This window comes from Oreochromis niloticus, linkage group LG5, assembly GCF_001858045.2.
Source record: "Oreochromis niloticus isolate F11D_XX linkage group LG5, O_niloticus_UMD_NMBU, whole genome shotgun sequence".
NCBI lineage: Eukaryota > Metazoa > Chordata > Actinopteri > Cichliformes > Cichlidae > Oreochromis > Oreochromis niloticus.
In genome coordinates, this window is record NC_031970.2 from 6963491 (window position 1) to 6983601 (window position 20111).

At 37.4% G+C, this 20111-nt stretch overlaps 1 protein-coding gene across 2 annotated transcripts; it reads right to left on the bottom strand.

The window, feature by feature from the left end:
* Positions 1 to 1480: 1480 nt before the first annotated feature.
* st7l (suppression of tumorigenicity 7 like) lies at positions 1481 to 18531 on the bottom strand. Of its 2 annotated transcripts, none has more exons than XM_003454305.5 (15): positions 18325 to 18531; positions 17899 to 17981; positions 17348 to 17507; positions 17200 to 17254; positions 16544 to 16659; positions 16296 to 16374; positions 15700 to 15788; positions 15216 to 15316; positions 14980 to 15094; positions 14780 to 14852; positions 14596 to 14698; positions 6400 to 6550; positions 5841 to 5933; positions 5601 to 5740; positions 1481 to 3299 (listed from the first exon to the last, which is right to left on the bottom strand). In XM_003454305.5, exons 1-15 carry the CDS (start codon positions 18491 to 18493, stop codon positions 3204 to 3206), a joined length of 1623 nt encoding a protein of 540 aa, XP_003454353.1. In that variant the 5' UTR covers positions 18494 to 18531; the 3' UTR covers positions 1481 to 3203. The 2 variants fall into 2 exon arrangements, with proteins under 2 accessions (XP_003454353.1, XP_013132397.1); XM_013276943.3 differs by having other exon boundaries at positions 16296 to 16401.
* Positions 18532 to 20111: the final 1580 nt, after the last annotated feature.

The window sequence follows — 20111 nt, forward strand, 5'->3', positions numbered from 1 at the left end:
AAAGCGCTATATGAAACTTGGCTGAAGAAGTCCTCAGGAAACATCCCTTCCAGTTTTAATTGAATTCTGATATGGAACGCCAGGACTAAGGCCAGTCGATGAAACTGATAAATATCAGTTACTGTGGCAACATAGGAGCAGATAGATTTAGCTAACAGTCAAATCATGTAATAAAAACCTAGATCGCAGTTGTTTTCAGCAGAGCAAACCCGTGTGAAGTGTGACAGATGGAGTATATACTGTAATCAGTTATAGTCTATCACTTGTGAGTGACAAGTTATGTCAAATGCAATGGACACGTTAGAATATTGGACCAATATAACTGTTAGCGCTGTGCCATGTTGCTTATATTAACGCACTGGGTGGTCATGATGAAATATGCAAAACACCTCATAATGTCAGAATTTATAAGTTACAAAACCACATTTCACTTGGTGCTTTCTTGGAAAGGATCGATGTGAACACAGTGAAACAGAGCCATGGACAGACAAAACCCATAAACCGTTGTGAGCAGTATGTTCTTTCACTCCCAGAAGCAGATTTTCAAGAGTCTTCAGTCCAACACATACTGTATGCAGCCTTCAGGGACATGCTTGGACTTGGCACAGATCCCACTCCACAAGAGTTTGTTCATTTATCACGCCGGAGACCTTACTAGATTGATAGTGGAGTATTAAAAACTCTTATTTAGTAGGTCAACTGTTTAAGGTATGCACTAAGGTCACACATCACAGCCATTAATGTATGCATTAAACAGTTTTCCACGTGGATTTACCTCTCATCATTCCAGTTTTTAATTTTGTACTAACCGTACCGACTGTGGTCACAAATGTAAATGTTTCAACTTATCATAACAGAAATGAAATTCAGATTATTCAGTGAAACACAAATGCATTTTCCTTTTTTCTTTCTTACATATTTTTCCTGTCATCTTGACCTTGAATGGCTCTGCCACGAAGGTCCGTGAGCAATTCAAGTTTCGACATGCAGCATGAAACCACGCTCTGGCACTCTGAGCAAACACTTGAGGTCCAGTCAACAGTCCTCAACAGACTTATTCATTACTGCTGCACACCACTTAAGCACGAGTGTATGGAGTATGATTATGGCATCAAAGGTTCAGTGGGAACATGCCACATTAAAGCATCTGCTGATGGTGGCAGAGTAGTATAATCATAATGCTGCGCAAAATGGCTCTTGGCTATATATAGCAGTAGCTGGATGCCAGAGTAAGTGTCTTTCAATAAGACACTAGAGATTTAAAAAGATGGAGGAAAATGACATCAGCTGTGCAAAGGACCACATTTATATATCTCATTTTATCAGCTAAGCCATTGGCTGTGCCTCTGTAAGCCGCTTTCCACAAATCATCAAAAAATAAAGCTTGCTTATAGGAAACACCGACTTTGCCTTTAACAGGGTAAAACTGGGGCTCTTTGCAACAAACTCAAATCAGAAATACGACAAAAGCACAGAAAGGTCAATGAAAGACTAATTTATTTTGTTTTGCATTCCAACTCATCCACGCATAGTTACAGTTGTTCACAGATCCTCCTGTCTTCAGCACACTGTTAAATTTCAGCTGCACACTAAAGATCCTTTGTGTGTCACAAATTTAAATAGACAAATACTTAAGATCAAGGTAAAACACAGAATACAGTCTAAGTAGTCACAGTTTGGACTAGGTCTGGATGATGTGTTTGTGTGTTCCCTTGCATAATAACCAGCATGCCCTTTTTTTTGCTTTTGTTTTTCATTGTTATACTGATTCCATATTTTAACATTTCTATAAAAATCACCCTTTAAGCATTTTTTTCCAAACTGAGTCTATCATACTGCAGGTGTAATAAATACCAAACAGACTTTTAATCACTACACAGTAGTTTAGCTATGTAATGATCTAAAGGCACTTTTTAAAATTATTATAACATCTTTCACTTTCTTTTCAGGATATCTGAGGAAATGCTGATACCTGAGATTTAAGAAAATTATTTTAGAAGGTCCAAGTAAATTTGTGGTTTTTAAAACTTTCTATATTACCTTTATAAGTTTTCTATGAATTAAAAACAGGTACATTTGTTTCCTGTTGTTATGTTTCAATAAGATCTTTCACTGTATACATCTAATAGAGCATATTTAATTTAATACAAAAGAGACAACCTTTCACAGAAGAAAACATTAGCTTAATTATACCAGTTCAGACAGTCATCAAAAGTTTAGTAAAGTATTTGTTTAATAGGGAAATTCTGCCCACTCTAAATGCATATCAGCAGGCAGCTGAAGTGACCAACTTGACATGTTTGCCTAATGATAGATCATGAGGGTTATTGCCCCAAGTTGACCTTAAACAGCATATTTAGAATTATTTTATTTATTGTTATTGGAGATGTGAAATTGCCTATGCTGTGTGATTTTAAGTATGATAGCTGCAATTGTTGCCTCAAGATTTTTGTCAGGCAGCAGCTGAAAGAGTCTGTAGTGCACAAGTAATGCCAAAGAGGCCTAACTGACCGCTGATGATCCTATTTACATTTTGATGTTGCAGTGGTTACCCCAGAGATGTAGTGCTGAGATGTCCAGCCTTAGCGACAATAGTTGAACTGCACAGGCATTGTATACACTGCAGTCCCTCTGAGGTTATAAATCCTGCCTCTGTTTTAGGAGGCCTCAGACGTTTAAATCTGCCCTGCTAGATGTGTGTGAGGGTCGATATAGCACACTGAAATGGCATCTTTTTGATATACACAAATAAAAAGAATATGTTGTGTTTGCAAATGGGCAGGAGATCCTTTATGTACACATTTTTTCTTCCATACACAGGCAAAACCAAATTTTAATTTTTCTTTTTTTTAATCTGAGTTAACTCAGGAGCTCCTCTCACCGAGGCATTCTGGATTATTGAAAAATGCAGGATTTCCCCATGCTAACAAAAGTTAATGACCCTATGAAACTGTTGCAAATGGTATTCACCAAATGTGTTCTTGGAAAAACTCTGACTATTGGAAGAGTGTGGGAGAGCATCTTAGAAGTGGTATTACTGTGTTGATACAACTTCAGCCAACATAATCAGTAACAATGCAGCAAGTGGGCAGTAATGCTGAAGACAGGAGAGCAAACACTTTTTGTTCAAGGGTTTGGAGTGGTATTGGTGTGTGTCTGTGTGTGTGTGTGTGTGTGTATGCATTTGTCTGTGTTAGACGGGGTCAGATCCGAGTCAGCTGGTGCCAAAAACTGGACGGCATGAAGCTTTCCATCTTGTCTGCGAAGAAACCCAGGGGTGCAAAGAGTGTGCTGAAGAACTGAAAGTAAGAAAAGGCAGAAGTGACTTCCGGTCAGTGGTTTGTGAAATTTCTTCAATTTCAAATTAATATTACTACTACATAACATATAATTTTGAAGTCCATTTAACAATGGACTTCAAAACTTTAAAAAAAAAAATGTATTATGTGTTTTTTGTAATATATACTTTGAGGTACAGTAAGCCTCATTTAGAAAAGATTACAAAATACTGCTGTTACACACAGTGAGAAAAATACACAGATTTAAATAAAAGTAAATACAAACTACTGTCCTCTAGCTCACCCCTTTTAAAATGGCAACCTAACATACACGGAAAAAGAAAATTATATAAGAATTCCCCACAAGCCTGACTTTTATATGCTGGGATATACAGTTGATTGCTTAGCTTTTTTTCTTCCTATAAATCAAGCTGAAGTCATTCAGTGCTGCAAATGCAAAGCACAGTTTACAATTTGGTGCAGTCAGGAAGTCAAAGGCTGAACATATTTGTACATTTCCTCAAGAAAGCAGCATCATCCAAGATTGATCATTTTACAAACTGCATTTGTAGAAAGATCGCAGATGAATCACTACATTTAAGCAGTCTCTCTATAAACTTTATATTATCCATGATTTATGCGAGACACTTTTGGACAGCAGTATCAATAACAGTCACTCTTACAGCTTCACCATCTTCAAGTGAAAAAATGAAAAAAAGTAAATAAACTATAGTATTTATTGCCGCTGGGAAAAGCTGCAGACTTACCCATAAAAAGTGAATAAAAGATTCTTAATAACCTTTGATAGTATGATTTGAGCAATAACAACAAAAGGCAAACAATAATCAAAAGCTACAATCAGACTTTATTATATTAAAGAGATAAGAGGTTCTTTTTTCTGCAGTCTTAAGTATATTTTTTGGTGGTAGCTTTGAACCTTTATTGTTATAGGACAGTAGTGAGAAGACAGGAAAGCTGAAGAGAGAGAACAGAGGGAAGATATGCATTAAAATGCTCAGGGTGGATTCGAACCAGGGCTACTAAATGTGCACTGACCACGTCCATCCCTTTATGACCACAGGTTATCCATCTTCCGATGGCTGCTTCCAGCAGCTTAGTGCACTATTTCACAAAGCTCAAATCATGTCAAACTTTAATATCACAATGAGGTCTCTGTACTCAAATAGCCTCCACAGTCACCAGATCTCAGTCCAGTAGAGCACCTTTGGGATGTAGTTGAGAATCAGATCATGAATGTGCAGCCAACAAATCTGCAACAACTGTGAGATCTTATCATCTCATCACGGACCACAATCTCTGAGGAATGTTTCAGGCACCTTGTTGAATCTATGCCACAAAGAATTACGTTATGATGCAATTTAGATCTAGTATAAATGTTATATAACATTTGAATATAATTTAAATGCTAGCTAATAATAATAGTTAGATGTCCTCTGAAATATTACAATATGAGGTCTTGCTAAAAGTGTGTTTGATACACTTAAAATCCAATTAGTAAAAGTGGGTGATCCACAGGTAAGAAAAACACGCGGACTGTCACCACCACCAAAATCCGCCGAGTTTTCTTGCTTTTAAGAGCAGCAGATTCATAGAAATCTGTTTTTCCTCAGAAGGCAGTGAGGACCTCTGTGTTCCTCCCTCATTGGTTTTCATGCACTCTATCTGAACATCTGAACATTACACAAACCAGACTAGCCAGACTGGCTGTAAAAGTCCAATCTGCACCCAATCTTTCCCATAACAAAAGGAACAGAACTAGATGTTCTCAGATACACGCTTCAAGACTAAAAGGTCCTAATAAACAGGCTGACCATAAACAAAAGATTAGCCAAAGTAAGAAGTTTGCTAAACTGGCTAAAACACATAACACAACACTTCTATAATACACAAACACAAAATGAAGCAGTGCAAGCATCCACAAGTTCTCATCTTTAAGGCTGCATGTTTGCTGTGGCTTTAAACTTGTATTTTTCAGCTCCTTAGCTAAAGTTAGACTGTAACTTGTTATCGTAAACACTGACTTTACAAGCCTTCGACTCCCATGAGCCTCCAGTGTTACTGACAGTGATAGAAGGCAGCAATTACCAAAGGAACTTAAAGGTTCGGGTTACCAATAACATCCATTAAAAAATGAGACCCAATGGTCAAAGCTAAAACTGGTCAGCCAATAACCCTGAAATCTGAGTCAAACTCATGATAAAGTTAAAAATGAAGCTGACGCCGATTTCAGTGATAAGAAATCTATAAATTCAAACCGAAAGTGTTTGAGATGAAACTGGGAAGTCAAGCAATACCACTTACCGCTTTGGCAAAGACACCCATTAGTTCAGGAAACTGATGTGTGAGCATGGCCAGCATGGCAGTGAAAGAGCAAAGGCCTGCTGTGAAGAGGATGAAGAAGGGAAGCTCTTTTTTTGGGTACACAGACACCTCGTGGAAAGCTGGAGAAAATCGAGACAAAAAGAGAAACAGTATCACAAGCAGGGCAAATGAACTTGTGTTTTAAAGAGACGAGGTTTTAAGTAGATTTAATGTACTTACAGGGCAGTAGTTCCCTATCTGCTGTTTCTGTGCATCCTGGGTAGGGGTAAAAGAGGTGACCCTTCTCCAGTGGGTAGGGAATTATTCGGAAAGCTGCAGAAGACAGTCGAAGGGGGAAAGCAGGACATTAAATCTGGGTGAATAACACACCACAAACTATGCTTAAGTGCAGCTATTTAAAACACAAATACGGAGCAATTTTCGGTAAACCATTTAAGTTGGATACAAGATACTGACATCCGGATAAAATATAACAATAATATTCTTCTTGTGATGATCTCATCCACTTAGAGTAATGCGTATTTGTGGGTGTACTGTGGATACATGACTTATGACACAATGATTAAAAAAAAAGACAGGGCAGCTGACTAGTAAAGCTTTACAACTACAAGGCTGTAGGTTCAAAACCATTATCAAGAGAACCGAAGTAGCTTTTCTAGTATAGTGTTTTCAAAGTACAGGCTAGGTTGGGTGACAGCTTACTAACATTGAAGAAAGCAAACGAGAACCTAAAACATTTATATCTGAAAAAAATGGTCAAAAAAAGAAAGGTACATACTGCCCTCCCAAGTGCAGTGTAGTAGGTTTAAGGCTCCTTCTGCCCTCTTCCAGTGCTGCAGATGGAAGAAAGCATATGCTACTGCCTCACTGTCACCCCTCTTCAAGATGTGCTCTGGAGGCAGGATCAGGCTCTTCATCTCTAATAAGTACTACAAATAGGAAGTGGAAAAAATACAGGACTTCTGTTCAGTATCTGGTCTTTTTGGTACCTTTATATCTTCATTTCTCATGCTTCTCTCAGCTGTACTGTTTAGTTTTAATTTACTGTCATACTGTGATCAGGTGCGCAAACAACATGAACTCAAACGAGCACATTGCACATTATGTTTAGTCAGTGATTCAGATTTCCACCTTTTTTTTTTCTTTACAGGATTTACTCAGGCATAACGAATGAAAACGTGCTTTTCAAATAGCTTTAAATGACAAAAGTTTGCACAGATTTCTGATCCACAAGGTAAGACTGACACTTCTTTTCTTCTATGGGGATTAACTGCACATAGTCACGCTCATAAAAGACCATTCTGAGCAAAAAAACATCCTGAATTTGTTCAGGGTTACTGACTTCTTTCAGTATGTTTTTGAAGAAGAGCAAGGAAAATAAAGCATTTAAAACAATTTCTATTCTGATAGATGGTGAGATAATGACCTGAAATTGCATGACAATTTGGACAAAGCAGCAGACAACTGTTTACTGAATCACAGTCTGGGTGTTGTCTGAGGAAGGCAATGTGGACATTGGACAACATTTTGGGACTTTTGATGCAGCCGGCACATATGTCTATGACAGCAGACACAGCAGATTTATGACGCATCTTAGATGTAAGCTGATGGTTCTGAAATTGCATTTGGATAAATGGACTCTTAACAACATGCAACCAAAGTCTGCTCAAAAGTACAACTACTGGAAACAGAAACCAAGAAAATTAAAGCAACCAAAATCTTATCCAATGCCCACAAACTCACGTGCCCATATCCATTATTAGAGATCAGCTGACTCAACCGTACTGATGAGGGTTTGGGTTTAAAAAAAGATTCCTTGTGGTCCCAAATAACTTCATGCAGCTTCAATGTTGTCATTCATATTTTCTCCTCATTTCTCAATGAGTACTTTTTGCTTTATTGTGCAAATCCCCCGGGCTAACTCCCTGTGGAATGTAATCATATTCTGTACGTGTGAGGTATTTCTCTAGAACCTCATTCTGCAATTGTTCAAGGTGGAAGGGAACAGTTTTCCAAAGCTCTCACTCTCTCCATATATGTGAGTCAGTGTATGTGTTTTATTGTTACGGTACAGTAATATCATTCCATGAATGTGTAACATGCCCAACTTGCTCCTATTCTCTTGGCCTACTGCATAAGTTTGTCCCAGTTAGTCAGTCGGTTCACTGAGCTGACAAATCCCAGAGTTACAACTTATGGAACTTCCTCTCTCACTCTGAAATAGAAGAAATCAAGCTTTTAGAGTACATACATCAATATATTGTGTAGAGCTTTTTTTTTTTTTGCAATAAATGTTTTTAAAGGTCTATATCCATCAGCATAGAAGTCCTTAATGTATACCTACTGACGCTGATGAATGTGACAATCTATGCATTTCATCTCTGTGGTGGCCATTGTGGCAGGGGTCTGCTTTAAACAAAATCCAAGTGCAGTGCTGGGGCCCCCTGGGCTGGATTCCCGAGCGGCCAGCTTTGCAGTGCTTTGGATCTCAAACTGACACTTTGGGAAGGTTACCCCACAGCTAATCCTGTCTAATCCCTTCCATGGTCACAGGCTCAGTCATCCATCCATCCATCTAGCCAGTCAGACCATGCAGCTTCACCATCCCTGACCCTGTCCCCTACCCCCATCCCCATAATCACTTACTACCAAGGCTCATCATTGTCTTTCTCCAATTTGTCTTTACATATTTTCAGCTTGCTATGTTCCAGGCCCTATAACTGCTACCTGTCTCACCCATTTTTCCTACTGCCTGTAGCTGCGCATCATTTTCTTTCTTTCTCAGTTGACATGCAGATTCTTACATTTCTCATCACATATTATTTTTAGACACCTATACATAGCTGTACAAAAAAGCTTGCAAATTTACACCTATGTTACCTCTGTCCTTCTCATCTCTCATACCTCTCAGCTTCACGGGTAAAGGCTCAATTAAGCAGGCTACCATCATAAAGCAACACTTAAGTTATCATCTGTACTTCACAGGATTTTAGTGGACTGTACTGTCTTGCAGTTTTTCTCTGTCCATCCTGACATTCTCTGTAACAGCAATCGGCAGCCAAGAGACAACCAGAAGGTGCTTGTTTGCCCTTCTCACTTATCCTGTCTGACTTACTTACATCAGCTCTGCTCGGTTCAGCCAAGGCACTTGACTGTCTTCATCTTCTTCCTTCCTTTATTCTCAGCACAAACATTTCACCATGCTCTATTCCCTCTCAGAGGAGAGGCAGCTAGCCAGCTCGACCACCACAGACGAAACCTATCACTGGTTTATTGTGGTGGATTATAGAACCACCCTAACTGCTAAAATAATGCACATTAAGTTTATGCAACACAACAAAGGATAGCATAAAATAGAAGAAAGAACTTAGTGAGTAGGGAAGCAAGCTTTAATTCAGACCATTTATCAGCAAGCAAGCCAATTCGTTCCTTCAGTAAAACAGAGGTGTTTTTTTTTTCGATTATTATTATTTCCTGTATTTCAATATATTTGAGCTCAAAACATGATTTTATAAAAAATCAGACACTAAGATCCCTATAAAATATACAAGGATATTATACTTTAAATTTATTAATTGAGGACAGGCATTCAATTTTCTTTAGATGTAGATGGCATCAATAATCCTAAAGGTGAACTTGTAAGGAAAAGTGGGTCATGCAGCAATACAATGACATAAGCATAAAAGTTCTTCTACAAAAGAACAGTAGAGAAAAACAAAGGTGGGGTTTTAGAAGAGTTAAGTCAAAATCCTGACTAATAATCATGCTGGAAGGATCTAAAGCAAGCAGTTCATGGAAGAAACACCACCAACATCCCACAGTACCTCGTAATGTTGCTATAGTAAAGATTCACAAACTTTTAATGATCATGTTCCTTGAAAATACATAAATGACCAAGTAAATATTTCTAATTTTTTAACTGGGTTAACTGCAACTACTTATAGGTATTCTGAGAAGATCAGATGATATGTTGATCGATATTCATCCAGAAATTAGGACAATTCTAAAAGATTCACAAACTTTCAAGCACCACCGTACTTATACATAATTTTTAGTAAAACCTGAATATTTTTGTATGTATTTTTATCTCTGTTGTTAATAAAGAGTGGACAGTACATGGCACACATATGTCTGGGTGTTTCTATGTTTTAAGACTAACCATTTAGAGTGGCTGGCTGCTCAGCTGTCCTTCCTTGCATGCCATGGCATTAGAACTGGTGACACCTCAGTCACACCCCCACCTCCCTGTTCTGCAGCCTTCCTCTGCACTCCCTGTCGCCTCTTTGATGAGGGGATTGAATTTCATGTGTTCTCCTTTCATCCCTGGGCAGTCATAAGCTCAGAGCATAACTCATAAGCTTCCTTTTGATTCTAATCTTCGGCACTTTGCCGCACACAATGGAGCGCAGAGGCAACATGCCATCAACCCTGTAGTTGTTTATAATTTTTGGCCAAATATGTGAACAATGGAAAAACACAAAGAAAAGTTTAAAGTTTAATTTTTTTTTTTAATATATAATTTTAACAAACATTGACACCAGCTACTTCATCTTGTGCCACAGGTAAGGGAACTTATATTTGTCCCCAAGTGGGCGAAACTTAAACCACAGTCCAAGTCCTTTAACTACCCCATTTTTGTCATCTATATGAAACCTCGTCCATCTTAATTCAGAACAAACCCAAATGCTCGTATTCCGTCTCAATTTACAAACCAAATAGCCAATTTCAGTGATACACTTAGAAAAAAAAACTGGTTTTCTGAGCCTTGACAGGCAATCTAGAGGAGAGAATGTCATTGAGAATGGGGTGAGATAAAAAACTGCCATTTAAAGTGGGGTAAACTAGCAAAGTAAATAGGCCTGGGTCGCTTTGAGCGCTTCAGATTGAATGCATGTTAGCAAAAATGGTAGTAAAAATAAATGTAAAGCAGATTTACTGAGCAGGGACATTTGATCAGTTATCCAAGCATCTGGGAAACTGTCAGTTTCTTAACCACTGGCTGCTACAGAGGATAACTGGAATGGACAGGCAGATGTAGAAATGAGTGGAGGATAAATAGAAGAGGACAAGAAGATGAGGAGGAGAAGAAAATAGAAGGGAGAAAAAGAGAAGAGGAGGAAATTAGATGGATGAAAAGCTGGTGAGGAGAAGAGGCTGAGCGAGAGCACTGAACCAGCTGTGCAAATGAAGTGTGTGTGTGTGTGTGTGTCTGTATATGGAAGTAGATCTTTGTGTGTGCATAGCCTTTTAAGCAGTCTGAATGAACTCATGTGATGTAGCCTAGTATTAGATTCATATATAATCTGCTTGGCATGCTTGATAACACACTCACCACTTCATGCTTGGAGCAACAATGCTCCTTCAGTATTCCAAATCTGTGTGTACCACAGGCTACTGCACTGTTTTTATTGTGTGACTGTATGGATGGTAACGACAGTCTGACTAAAGTCAGTTAACCACCTGAGTTTGGACTGAAATGAAAGCATGATCATAACGTTTGGCTCAGCTTCTCATCATACAGAGAATAAATTCTGCTGACTTTGACTTCTTCGAGGAGCTCCAGTAGTTCAATGTTTATTAAATTTGTTTTTGAGAAGTAGCTTGAAAATCCAAAGGACTGCAATGGTGGTGATTTCATTTATCAATCTAGGAGGATGACATTTTGGCTGCAGTGAGAAATACTATAGTATGCTATATCAAGACCTACACAAATATATTTAAAGTCCTCAATGCACAAGTTCTTATACCTAATAACAACTATACTTACTTAATTCTTCACCTACTGCCATTAATTGTTTTCCAGTGCTTTGGAAAAAAGAATTTATGGCTAGCACACTTAATCAAGTTGCTGTTAGCTTTTTTTTTCTTATGTAGATTTAACCTGCAAATTGGAAATTGGTCACTTATTCTTTTGCCCAATGAGTTCTCTAAACTTTGGATCACAACAGCCAAAGCTCCTCTACTCTGCTTGCACCGGTCGAGTGCAATACTATCTGTTCTGGATTCTTTACAGTAACAAAAACATACTCCCCTTCTCTTATCAAGCCAACTATAATGCATCTTCTGTGGTCTCACGTACATGTTTTAGTTTATTACTTCTTTTTTTAGTGGGTTTAATGTTGTCTGAAGTTTATCTGAAATTTATAGATGCTTTGGTAGGACTAAAAAGTTAGATGTACTGTGGAAAGATCATAAAAAAAAACATTAAATCTGTACTGAAACCAATTACTATAAAAAATGAGAAATGACTCTGATAACCCAAAATCACTTTCAGTTCAAATGGGCAGATGCTGATTGTTTTGAGACTTTGTCTTTGAAACAGTTCTGAAGTTTTCATCAGCTGATGGAAACACGATGGTGTGATCTGGCTGGTATAGTTCTTGTATTAGAAACTTTGCCAAAGCAACAGTTGTCCTACAGTTGAGGAAACTAAACTCAGATGTTCTTTTTTTTAAAAGCCTCATGCACCAAATCTGCTTTTGGTGACAACAAGCCCGCCCATTTAAAGAGGCCAAAGGAGTCGCAGGTGCACTCATCTCTTAGACATGCCACACAACACAAAGCAACACCCCCTCCTTCCCTACTGTTGCATTTCCATACCCAGTGCTCTGCTATGAGAGCACTGGGTATGCACTAGATTCCAGAGTCAAATGCTGAAAGACGAGCTGTCCAATAATCCTCCATGAAAGGTGTGTTAAAATTTCATAATGTCATTTAGCCATTCACCTCAATTCAAAGAAGTCATTTTGACAAAGTTGGCAGTGTGACATTCAGACTGTCTGTTTGGCTCAAACAAGGGATGAGGGGATAAGGGAACATGAGAGGATAAGAAACAAGATGAGGGTATGTGATGAGAGGAAAGAGGACGGCTGCCTCTGGGCAGAATGGGAAGGGAGCAGTTGCAGAGATATTGAAGATGAGGGCCCTCACTTTAAAATCAAAGGCTGGATCAAAGTGCTGGCTGATGTTTCCCCCTCCGTGCATGCAAACACACAGCTTCTCTTTCTCTCTCTCAGAATAGGAGTCTGTGAAATGAAATAACACCACACTACAAAGGCTGAACTGGGACAAAACTCTGTTGCATCTGGTTGTGTATCAATCTGTGTGCATGTGGACGTGTGACATCTAAACCTGTGGGAACTAATGTGAAAAGAGATATGCAGCTAGAGTCCCACAGTGCTGTGATAATATGACCAACTGATCACCAAGTTAAAAAATATTCTTTGCACTAAAAAACTGGTAAAAACAATATAGACTTGATACCAAAAATAGTGTTCTGACTTAAAAAAATGAAATATGCTGATCAAATTTGTATACATTGTATAATAACTACAACAATAATAAACATAATATATAAATATATATAAATATCAATCTAATAACAATCAAAGTGAATTGTATACTGTAGAAAAATCCACGGTCTAGAGATGACACTACCAGTGAGAAAATAACCTTTACTGACATCTCCTGGTGAGCCAGCACCACAGAATGAATGGAATGAAAGCTGCAGTAGTTGCACCACCTATTACAGTCAAAATAACTCGCTTTTGATTGACTAACTGTTTACTTAACTGTCTGCTTTTCCTGTTTGTCCTGTATGGGACCTTTACAAATGGCAGCCATGTGAGTGTCACGTGATTACACTAGATACAGGCAGTGAAATTGAAAGTAACGTCAAACTAAACTTCTGCCTTTTGTTTGTATGTCTCCCCATACAGGTAAAGTTGCAGTTTACGTCCATGTCTGTGCAGACTCATGTAATATATGAACTCAAGGCTCTGAAATAATTTAATATCTGGGCAACAAACACTAGTATCACAAACTGAGTATCCATTCAACTGTGAAATCTGGTCAGAATTTCCTCTTCAGTTCATTAACTGAAAAAGCTGTTTTTTCAGAATATTAAGGTGTCACAGTGAGACTGTCCTCTGACCTTTCGCCTCTAAAATGCCAGTTTTTCATCATTTTCACCTACATAAGGCAACGGTGAAATTTTGTAACAGAAAGCGCATTCTTGAGTGACCAAAATGCATTTTTTGTGAGGTTAGAGTGACTTTTGAATTTCATCACCTCATACTTCATACTCATACTTCCAATTCCAAATGATGTGTCCAGTAAAACGTGATGGATAAACAGAACTATCCATCCAATAAAAAAAGAAGAAAAAACAAAAAACAATCCACCAAACCACTTGTGGCACATGGATGAAGGACGTGAACTGACAGTGTTACAATGCCTCAAGACCGTTTGTGTGGAGATAAAAAAGGTTTAAATTCAAAAACATAAACATTTTCTCAGTGTAAAGATGCTTATTATTATTTTAACAGTACATCTCAGTTTTTTTTATATGATAAAGAAATGTTGCTGTAGCACAGAGAACTCTATCAGCACCAAAAATGTCTAAATTAACATAACCCCCCTCAACCTGATGCAAAGACATTTCCATAGTAGATAGTGAAAGAGAGTTTTAAAAAAAATACAAGAAATCTTCTGTTTTAGGTGTTATTGTTTATCTAATTAGGATGGCGATCTTTATCAGTAAAAAAGCTGTAGAACCAATGAAAATACAGTGAAAAGTGGGCACCACTTTATCTCAGTGGGTGAGCAGGTGACCACATGCCGCACGGCAGCGGCCCAGGTTTGAATCATACCTGCGGCCCTTTGCTGCGTTTCTTCCCCCTCTCTTTCTCCCCAGTTTCCTGTCTATTTTCACTGTTAAACTATCCAATAAAAGCCGGAAATGCAAAAAAACGGAAAAAAAAAATACAGTTAAAAGTGCAAAATCTATGCCCTCCTTTTTTTTCCCAAAGCCATCCAGTGGGTTGGAATGGAGTCTTTGGTGGGGCAATTCCAGCCCCGGGCTTTGTGTCTGACAGCCTGGTTTAAAGATCATCTGATCACTAATGTATGTTTTCATTTATAGGCAAACATTGCAGGATGAAGACCTATGTTTGCTGTCAGATAAATGACTGACCTTTGGCACGTGGGGATTAAACTCAACGGCTCTGTGTATGGCCTCCACAGCATTCATCTCTGCTGTGCTTAGCCCCCGCCTGGATGCTGCCTCTGGTGAAAACCTAAGACATCACATCTCACATTAGTGACAAAGTTAGGGCAATCACATACAACAACTGAAGCTAACAGAAAAGATAACTTACTTATCTGAGACAGCCCGTGCTTTCAGCAGTGCAGATGTATAGCATATAGTAGCTGATTTTGGCAAACTGATGTCTAAAGTAGAAGCAAAAGTTGTGTTTATGTGACTGGGCATGCAACTCAAATGACTGACCTACTTTGTGCAAAATCATGGTATGTTGATATTCCAAAGTATTTAAATATTTGTTGAGTTTAGTCTTACCATCATATTTTGCAAGGACTGCTTGCACATCAGCATATGCCTGAAGCTCTAGAAGAGCCTCAAGGAGGTTTTCGTGTATATTTAACATTCCCAACAATGGGAACTCCTTCATTAACTGTAAAGAGATAAAACATATTAAGGTTCACAGTTTTAGTTACAGTAAACATGTCGACATAGTTACATACTTTCCGTGACAAAACAATAAAGCAGTAAACATGTTTAAAGGTGATACTCACATCTCTCATCATTTTTACTGCTTCTTTAATTCGCCCCAACTTGCGTGCACACATTGCCAATCTGCGTTTAATGTATACTAGAAGGTTGATATCTTTTCCTGCTGTATTGCAAAGAGAAAATATTTCACTGCAAAGCAAAATAACTATCATTTTAAAAAACAAAACAAATTAAACTGTATTGTGTATGAATCATCACGCTACATTTTATGGTCCAATGTAAAGCACTGATGTTATCTTGGAGCTGTAATTCTTCCATCATGAGAGGGAGTGTAAAAAAATAATACACTTTGCTGTATCATATCTATCTGTGGCATATTGTTGTTGAAAGGTCCATACTGAAGTACTACACTGCACAACGTGGGTAAGGGCATGCAGCACAAGCAGGATTAATATACAGTGTTGAGTTACTCTTCATCTACTGAGCTTTCTTTGTACTACTATGCTCTAGAGTCCTTTATTGTACTGCACTAAAATCCATCCTTACCAATACTTAGAGCTTTTTTAAAAAGGCGTTCGGCTTCTGTGATAGTTGTTGCTTCTTCCTCTGCTAGAAGCACATAGGCTGCAGCACATCTACACAAATGTACACAAGAAATTAATGTATTTATAAATAGCAATCCAAGCTGTTTTTTATAGTGCACAAGAAAATATTTATATTTACTCACAAATAAAAAATAAGAGATGATGTAATAACAAAGACAAAACTTGAGAATGGTAGCACCCTTAAAGAGGCTAATATACTGTATATACACATTATAATGGAAATATATTAATGCAGTTAAACAAAACTCAGCACAATAAAGACACTTCAAAGATTATTTAATTATTATAAATACCATATAAAGCTGTCTGAATTTACTTGTACTCTAAACTCTAAGTACTCTAAATTTAAGTTTCTAAACTGCAGCACCAACCTCAAAAAAGAAGAAAAAACACTTTCACTTTCTTTTTCTCATTAATGTGATGGCAATATAAATGGAATACAGTCTCACTTTAATGAAGCCTAACACTGAGGCGTTTGAGGTTGCAGGTGTCTAGAAATATGTATGGCGAGGTTCACTGTGTACGAGTAGAACTCACTGGTGGTTGATCTCTATGGCCTGATAAGCTGCCCTGATCCTGGCTTGAGGATTTCTCTCTCTCCAGGCCTTCTGCATCACTGTAAGAAGATGATCATCTAGGCTTACTGCAATATAGATGTGAGTTTATGGTACTGGTATACAAACCTGTAGTGCTTCACATCATAAAAAAGGAATTTCTGACATGTATTGCATGTATGCATTGATTGCATAGATTTTAGCAATTTTCCTCATCTTTTTATAACTCACCAGCATCCTCTGGCCTTAACTGCTGGGTGTCTCCTGTGAAGAAGGTCTGATGATCTTGAGCAGATAGGTTCATATCATAATATGTTAAGGGTTCCTTCCCAGTCACCCAGGTGTACCTGTAGTACACAGAGTAAAAATAATAGCTTCCATTTTATGGTTCAGTGAATCAAATTAAAAAAATAATACTTCTGCACTAAAGACAAAAAGTAGGTTTAAATCATTACAAATCTTTAGAAAAATTCAGATATTATGAATTACTCATTTTAAAGGGTACAGTCAGTAGTTTTTTTTAAGGTTATTTAACAGAAAAAAATAATGTTCATTCACATAGCAGCAGGCACTGGTTGGTGAAAGCTGCCATGTTGCCTCCTTGTCTTGAATACAGTGGCTAAGATGGACATTGCCATTGTTCCTGATAAGTTTTATATATTTAGCTAAAGATTGGCCACATATGTAGCATACCTTACAACATTCTTTTGATCTAAAAATCACAAATAGCTCTTTCTCCTCCTCCACCACTGCTCTATCAATTAAGCTGACTGCAATCTGCAATCTACTGACATCAAGTGGTGAGATTTTACACACTTAACCTTTATGACATTTAAATGTGTTTAAGCCACATAATTATCTGATTAAAATCTTAAACAAAAACATACCTGTTATATTCAGCTCCTCTAAAAAGATTCAAAGGATTTCGCCAGACCTTGCACTCTACAAACAGGAAGAGATTGTTGTTACTGTTTACATAAATATGAATAATAATTCTATGATCGGCTGCATCATGTACATTTTTTTTTTTTTTACCTGAAACGCTGGGCCTGGGCTCTGCATCTCCATTAACTGATGAGAACAGACCAGTTGTGGAGCTGCTTTCCACTCCACCCAGCAAAGGACGCAGGTGGCTCACCGATACTTGTTCAATAAACGAAGTCCCATATTTACGAAAATACCACCATTCAAATATCTGTAATAAAAACATAAACGGTTAATATGCTTTTATTAATATGTGCCTTAAAAGCAAATCTGATCAGAAAACTAGTGATGTGCCATTATACAGCCTGAACATTTGTATTGGTATTTGTTATTTACTTTGTGCTAAATAAACCTTCAAATTGAGATTGATGAATTTAAACACTTAAAAAGCTAAATAATAATAATACTACTAATAATAATAATAATTAAAGGTTTTATAATGATTTTTTTTTGGTTTCTTGTGAACATAAGAAGGAATGAAAATGAAAAATTATAATTAAATATATACGTTATACGTTACAAAGCAGTGTTAGTTAAAACTGAATGTATTAAAATGTGTAACGCTTAAAATGTAATTTATGGTGATAAAGAAATTAACTCACAAGGATGAGTCCAGAAATAAGAGAGGAGGTTCCAGTGAGAGCCACGTAAAATTTGGGTGTCAGTGTGTTTAAAAACACTGAAGCTGAAAGAAGAAAATAAAGGAGACACTTACGCGTTTTAATAAAAACATTAAAAATATTCAACTTCGATGGTCCTTAGCAGGTGACATTTAGCTCACAGTAGCAAACTTGGTAACACAAATCATAAACTACTTAATTTCGACTGCATTCAGTATGATCTACGGTAGGAGAAAATGCAAAATGTGTCTGCCAATTAATATCTAAATACAAGCTTTACTTTTAACCAGAAAGTCGCCGCTGTTCGTGTCTCAATAACACAGACTGCGAGCTGTCAAACCAACAGCTTTCGCTAAAGCTATACACCCGTAGGCTAACAATAGCTAGCTAGCATCTGCCTTAATTCACCTGAGGTAAGAGTTTCCTGCAGTTTCAGCGGACTCCACAGGACGTATAGCATTATCAGCACCATCCCGAACCAAAGGAAGCACACATAAGTCCATGACCAAGAGAGCCAAGACTTCAGTTTCTCTGTGAATCCGGGTGACTGGGGATTACTGCCAGTGCTGTCCTCCATGTTTCTCCGGATGTCTGTAAACAGAGGAGTCACGTGACCACGGACCAACAAGACTTCTATTTTGAAATCGTTGCAAGAAAAGTGTTTCCGGAGGCTAGAGAAAAACGTGTATGTATTTTTTTGCACACATGTACACGCTATTTACTCCTCATCTAAACCAAAGAAGCTATTATCACTATTAGAACGTATACTTTGCATACAAACGTCTTGCGACTGAATTTATTAATACTATACTATAAACAGCTTTATATTTTAAATACCAAAATACTGAAACTATTAATAAGCACTTCAAGAGCGCAAAACTCACCTCAGCTCACTCTCTGGCCAGTATTTAATTGTAAGAGAAAAGTGTTGTATTTTGTATATATTCATTAAAAAAATATATTTTGGTTCTTTTTAAAAGTACTCGAAGAAGTCTACAGTGCAGTAAAAATCAGACAAGGGTAGCATGACATATATGTACTTTGATTACACAAGCATTATGTAGGAGCAGGTGGTATTGATTTGTAAATAACTGGATACAAATATTTTCAGCTTTTGAAAAACAATTTGCTATTTTTTTTTTTTTATCTTGTCTTGTCTGGCAGCATTTGCAAACAGAATTATGATCTGAATGCACTCGCAATTCTCATAATCGTAATTCTGAGTGGAAAAGCTACTACAGTATATTTCTAACTAACTATACACAGAAAGCAATGTGATTAGTAATGTGATATTTAGAATCCCCAAATATCATTACCTATATGCCTATATGTTGTCAATACAGTCAATAGCAGTAAGAAACATAGTTTTATCACTTTGACCTTTAGATCAATCAATTAACCTTGAAGGGAAGGTCAGAGGTCAAATGTTAACATAGCTTCTGTATGTGGGCAATACACATCACATTTTACAGTTACAGAAAGAATGACACACACACAAACTAAACCAGCTTCCTTACCGGAGGTTAAACTATGGAGAAACATAAAAAAAGGACACATTACATAACCACTAGAGCTTTAGCTAACAAATATTTACACAAGTATTTGTTTATTTTACTCAGATTGTAAAAGCAATGGGATTTTGTAATGATGATTTTTTTTTTGTTAACTAATAAAGAGGCCATTAAATATTATTTTATGGAGATATGCTTAGCAGTTATTTTGTTAATAAACTCCTGTAGACCTTAATAAACCACTTTCTTGGTAGATACGGTGCTTAAGCTCTTATGAATATTTGCTGACGATAATTATCTTGGCCATTAAATGTAGCAAAACTGCAGGCAATCATTCCCCAGTTAATTTCCCTGCCCGTACTGTCTGTTCCTATTCGTGGTCAGCAAGTGGGGCTGTTACACCACCAACCCATTGACTTTTGTTTCCATCGTTGTACTGCAGGTGGAGACAATGTTCCGTTTTGCTGGGCTCCTTTTAGTTTCACTACAATGTTTTAGAAATTCATGTCCTCCTGCATGAAGGTGTTCTCTTTCATCTCTTTCACCTAATACATTCTGTAAATTAGTTTCCAACTATTTTTGCACTCCTTATCTCTGGTGAAGAGTTGGATTCAAATGCTGTGGTTTTATTCATACTGCCAGTCACTGTCAGTTAGTATCCTATTCATTTACCTAACCAAAATG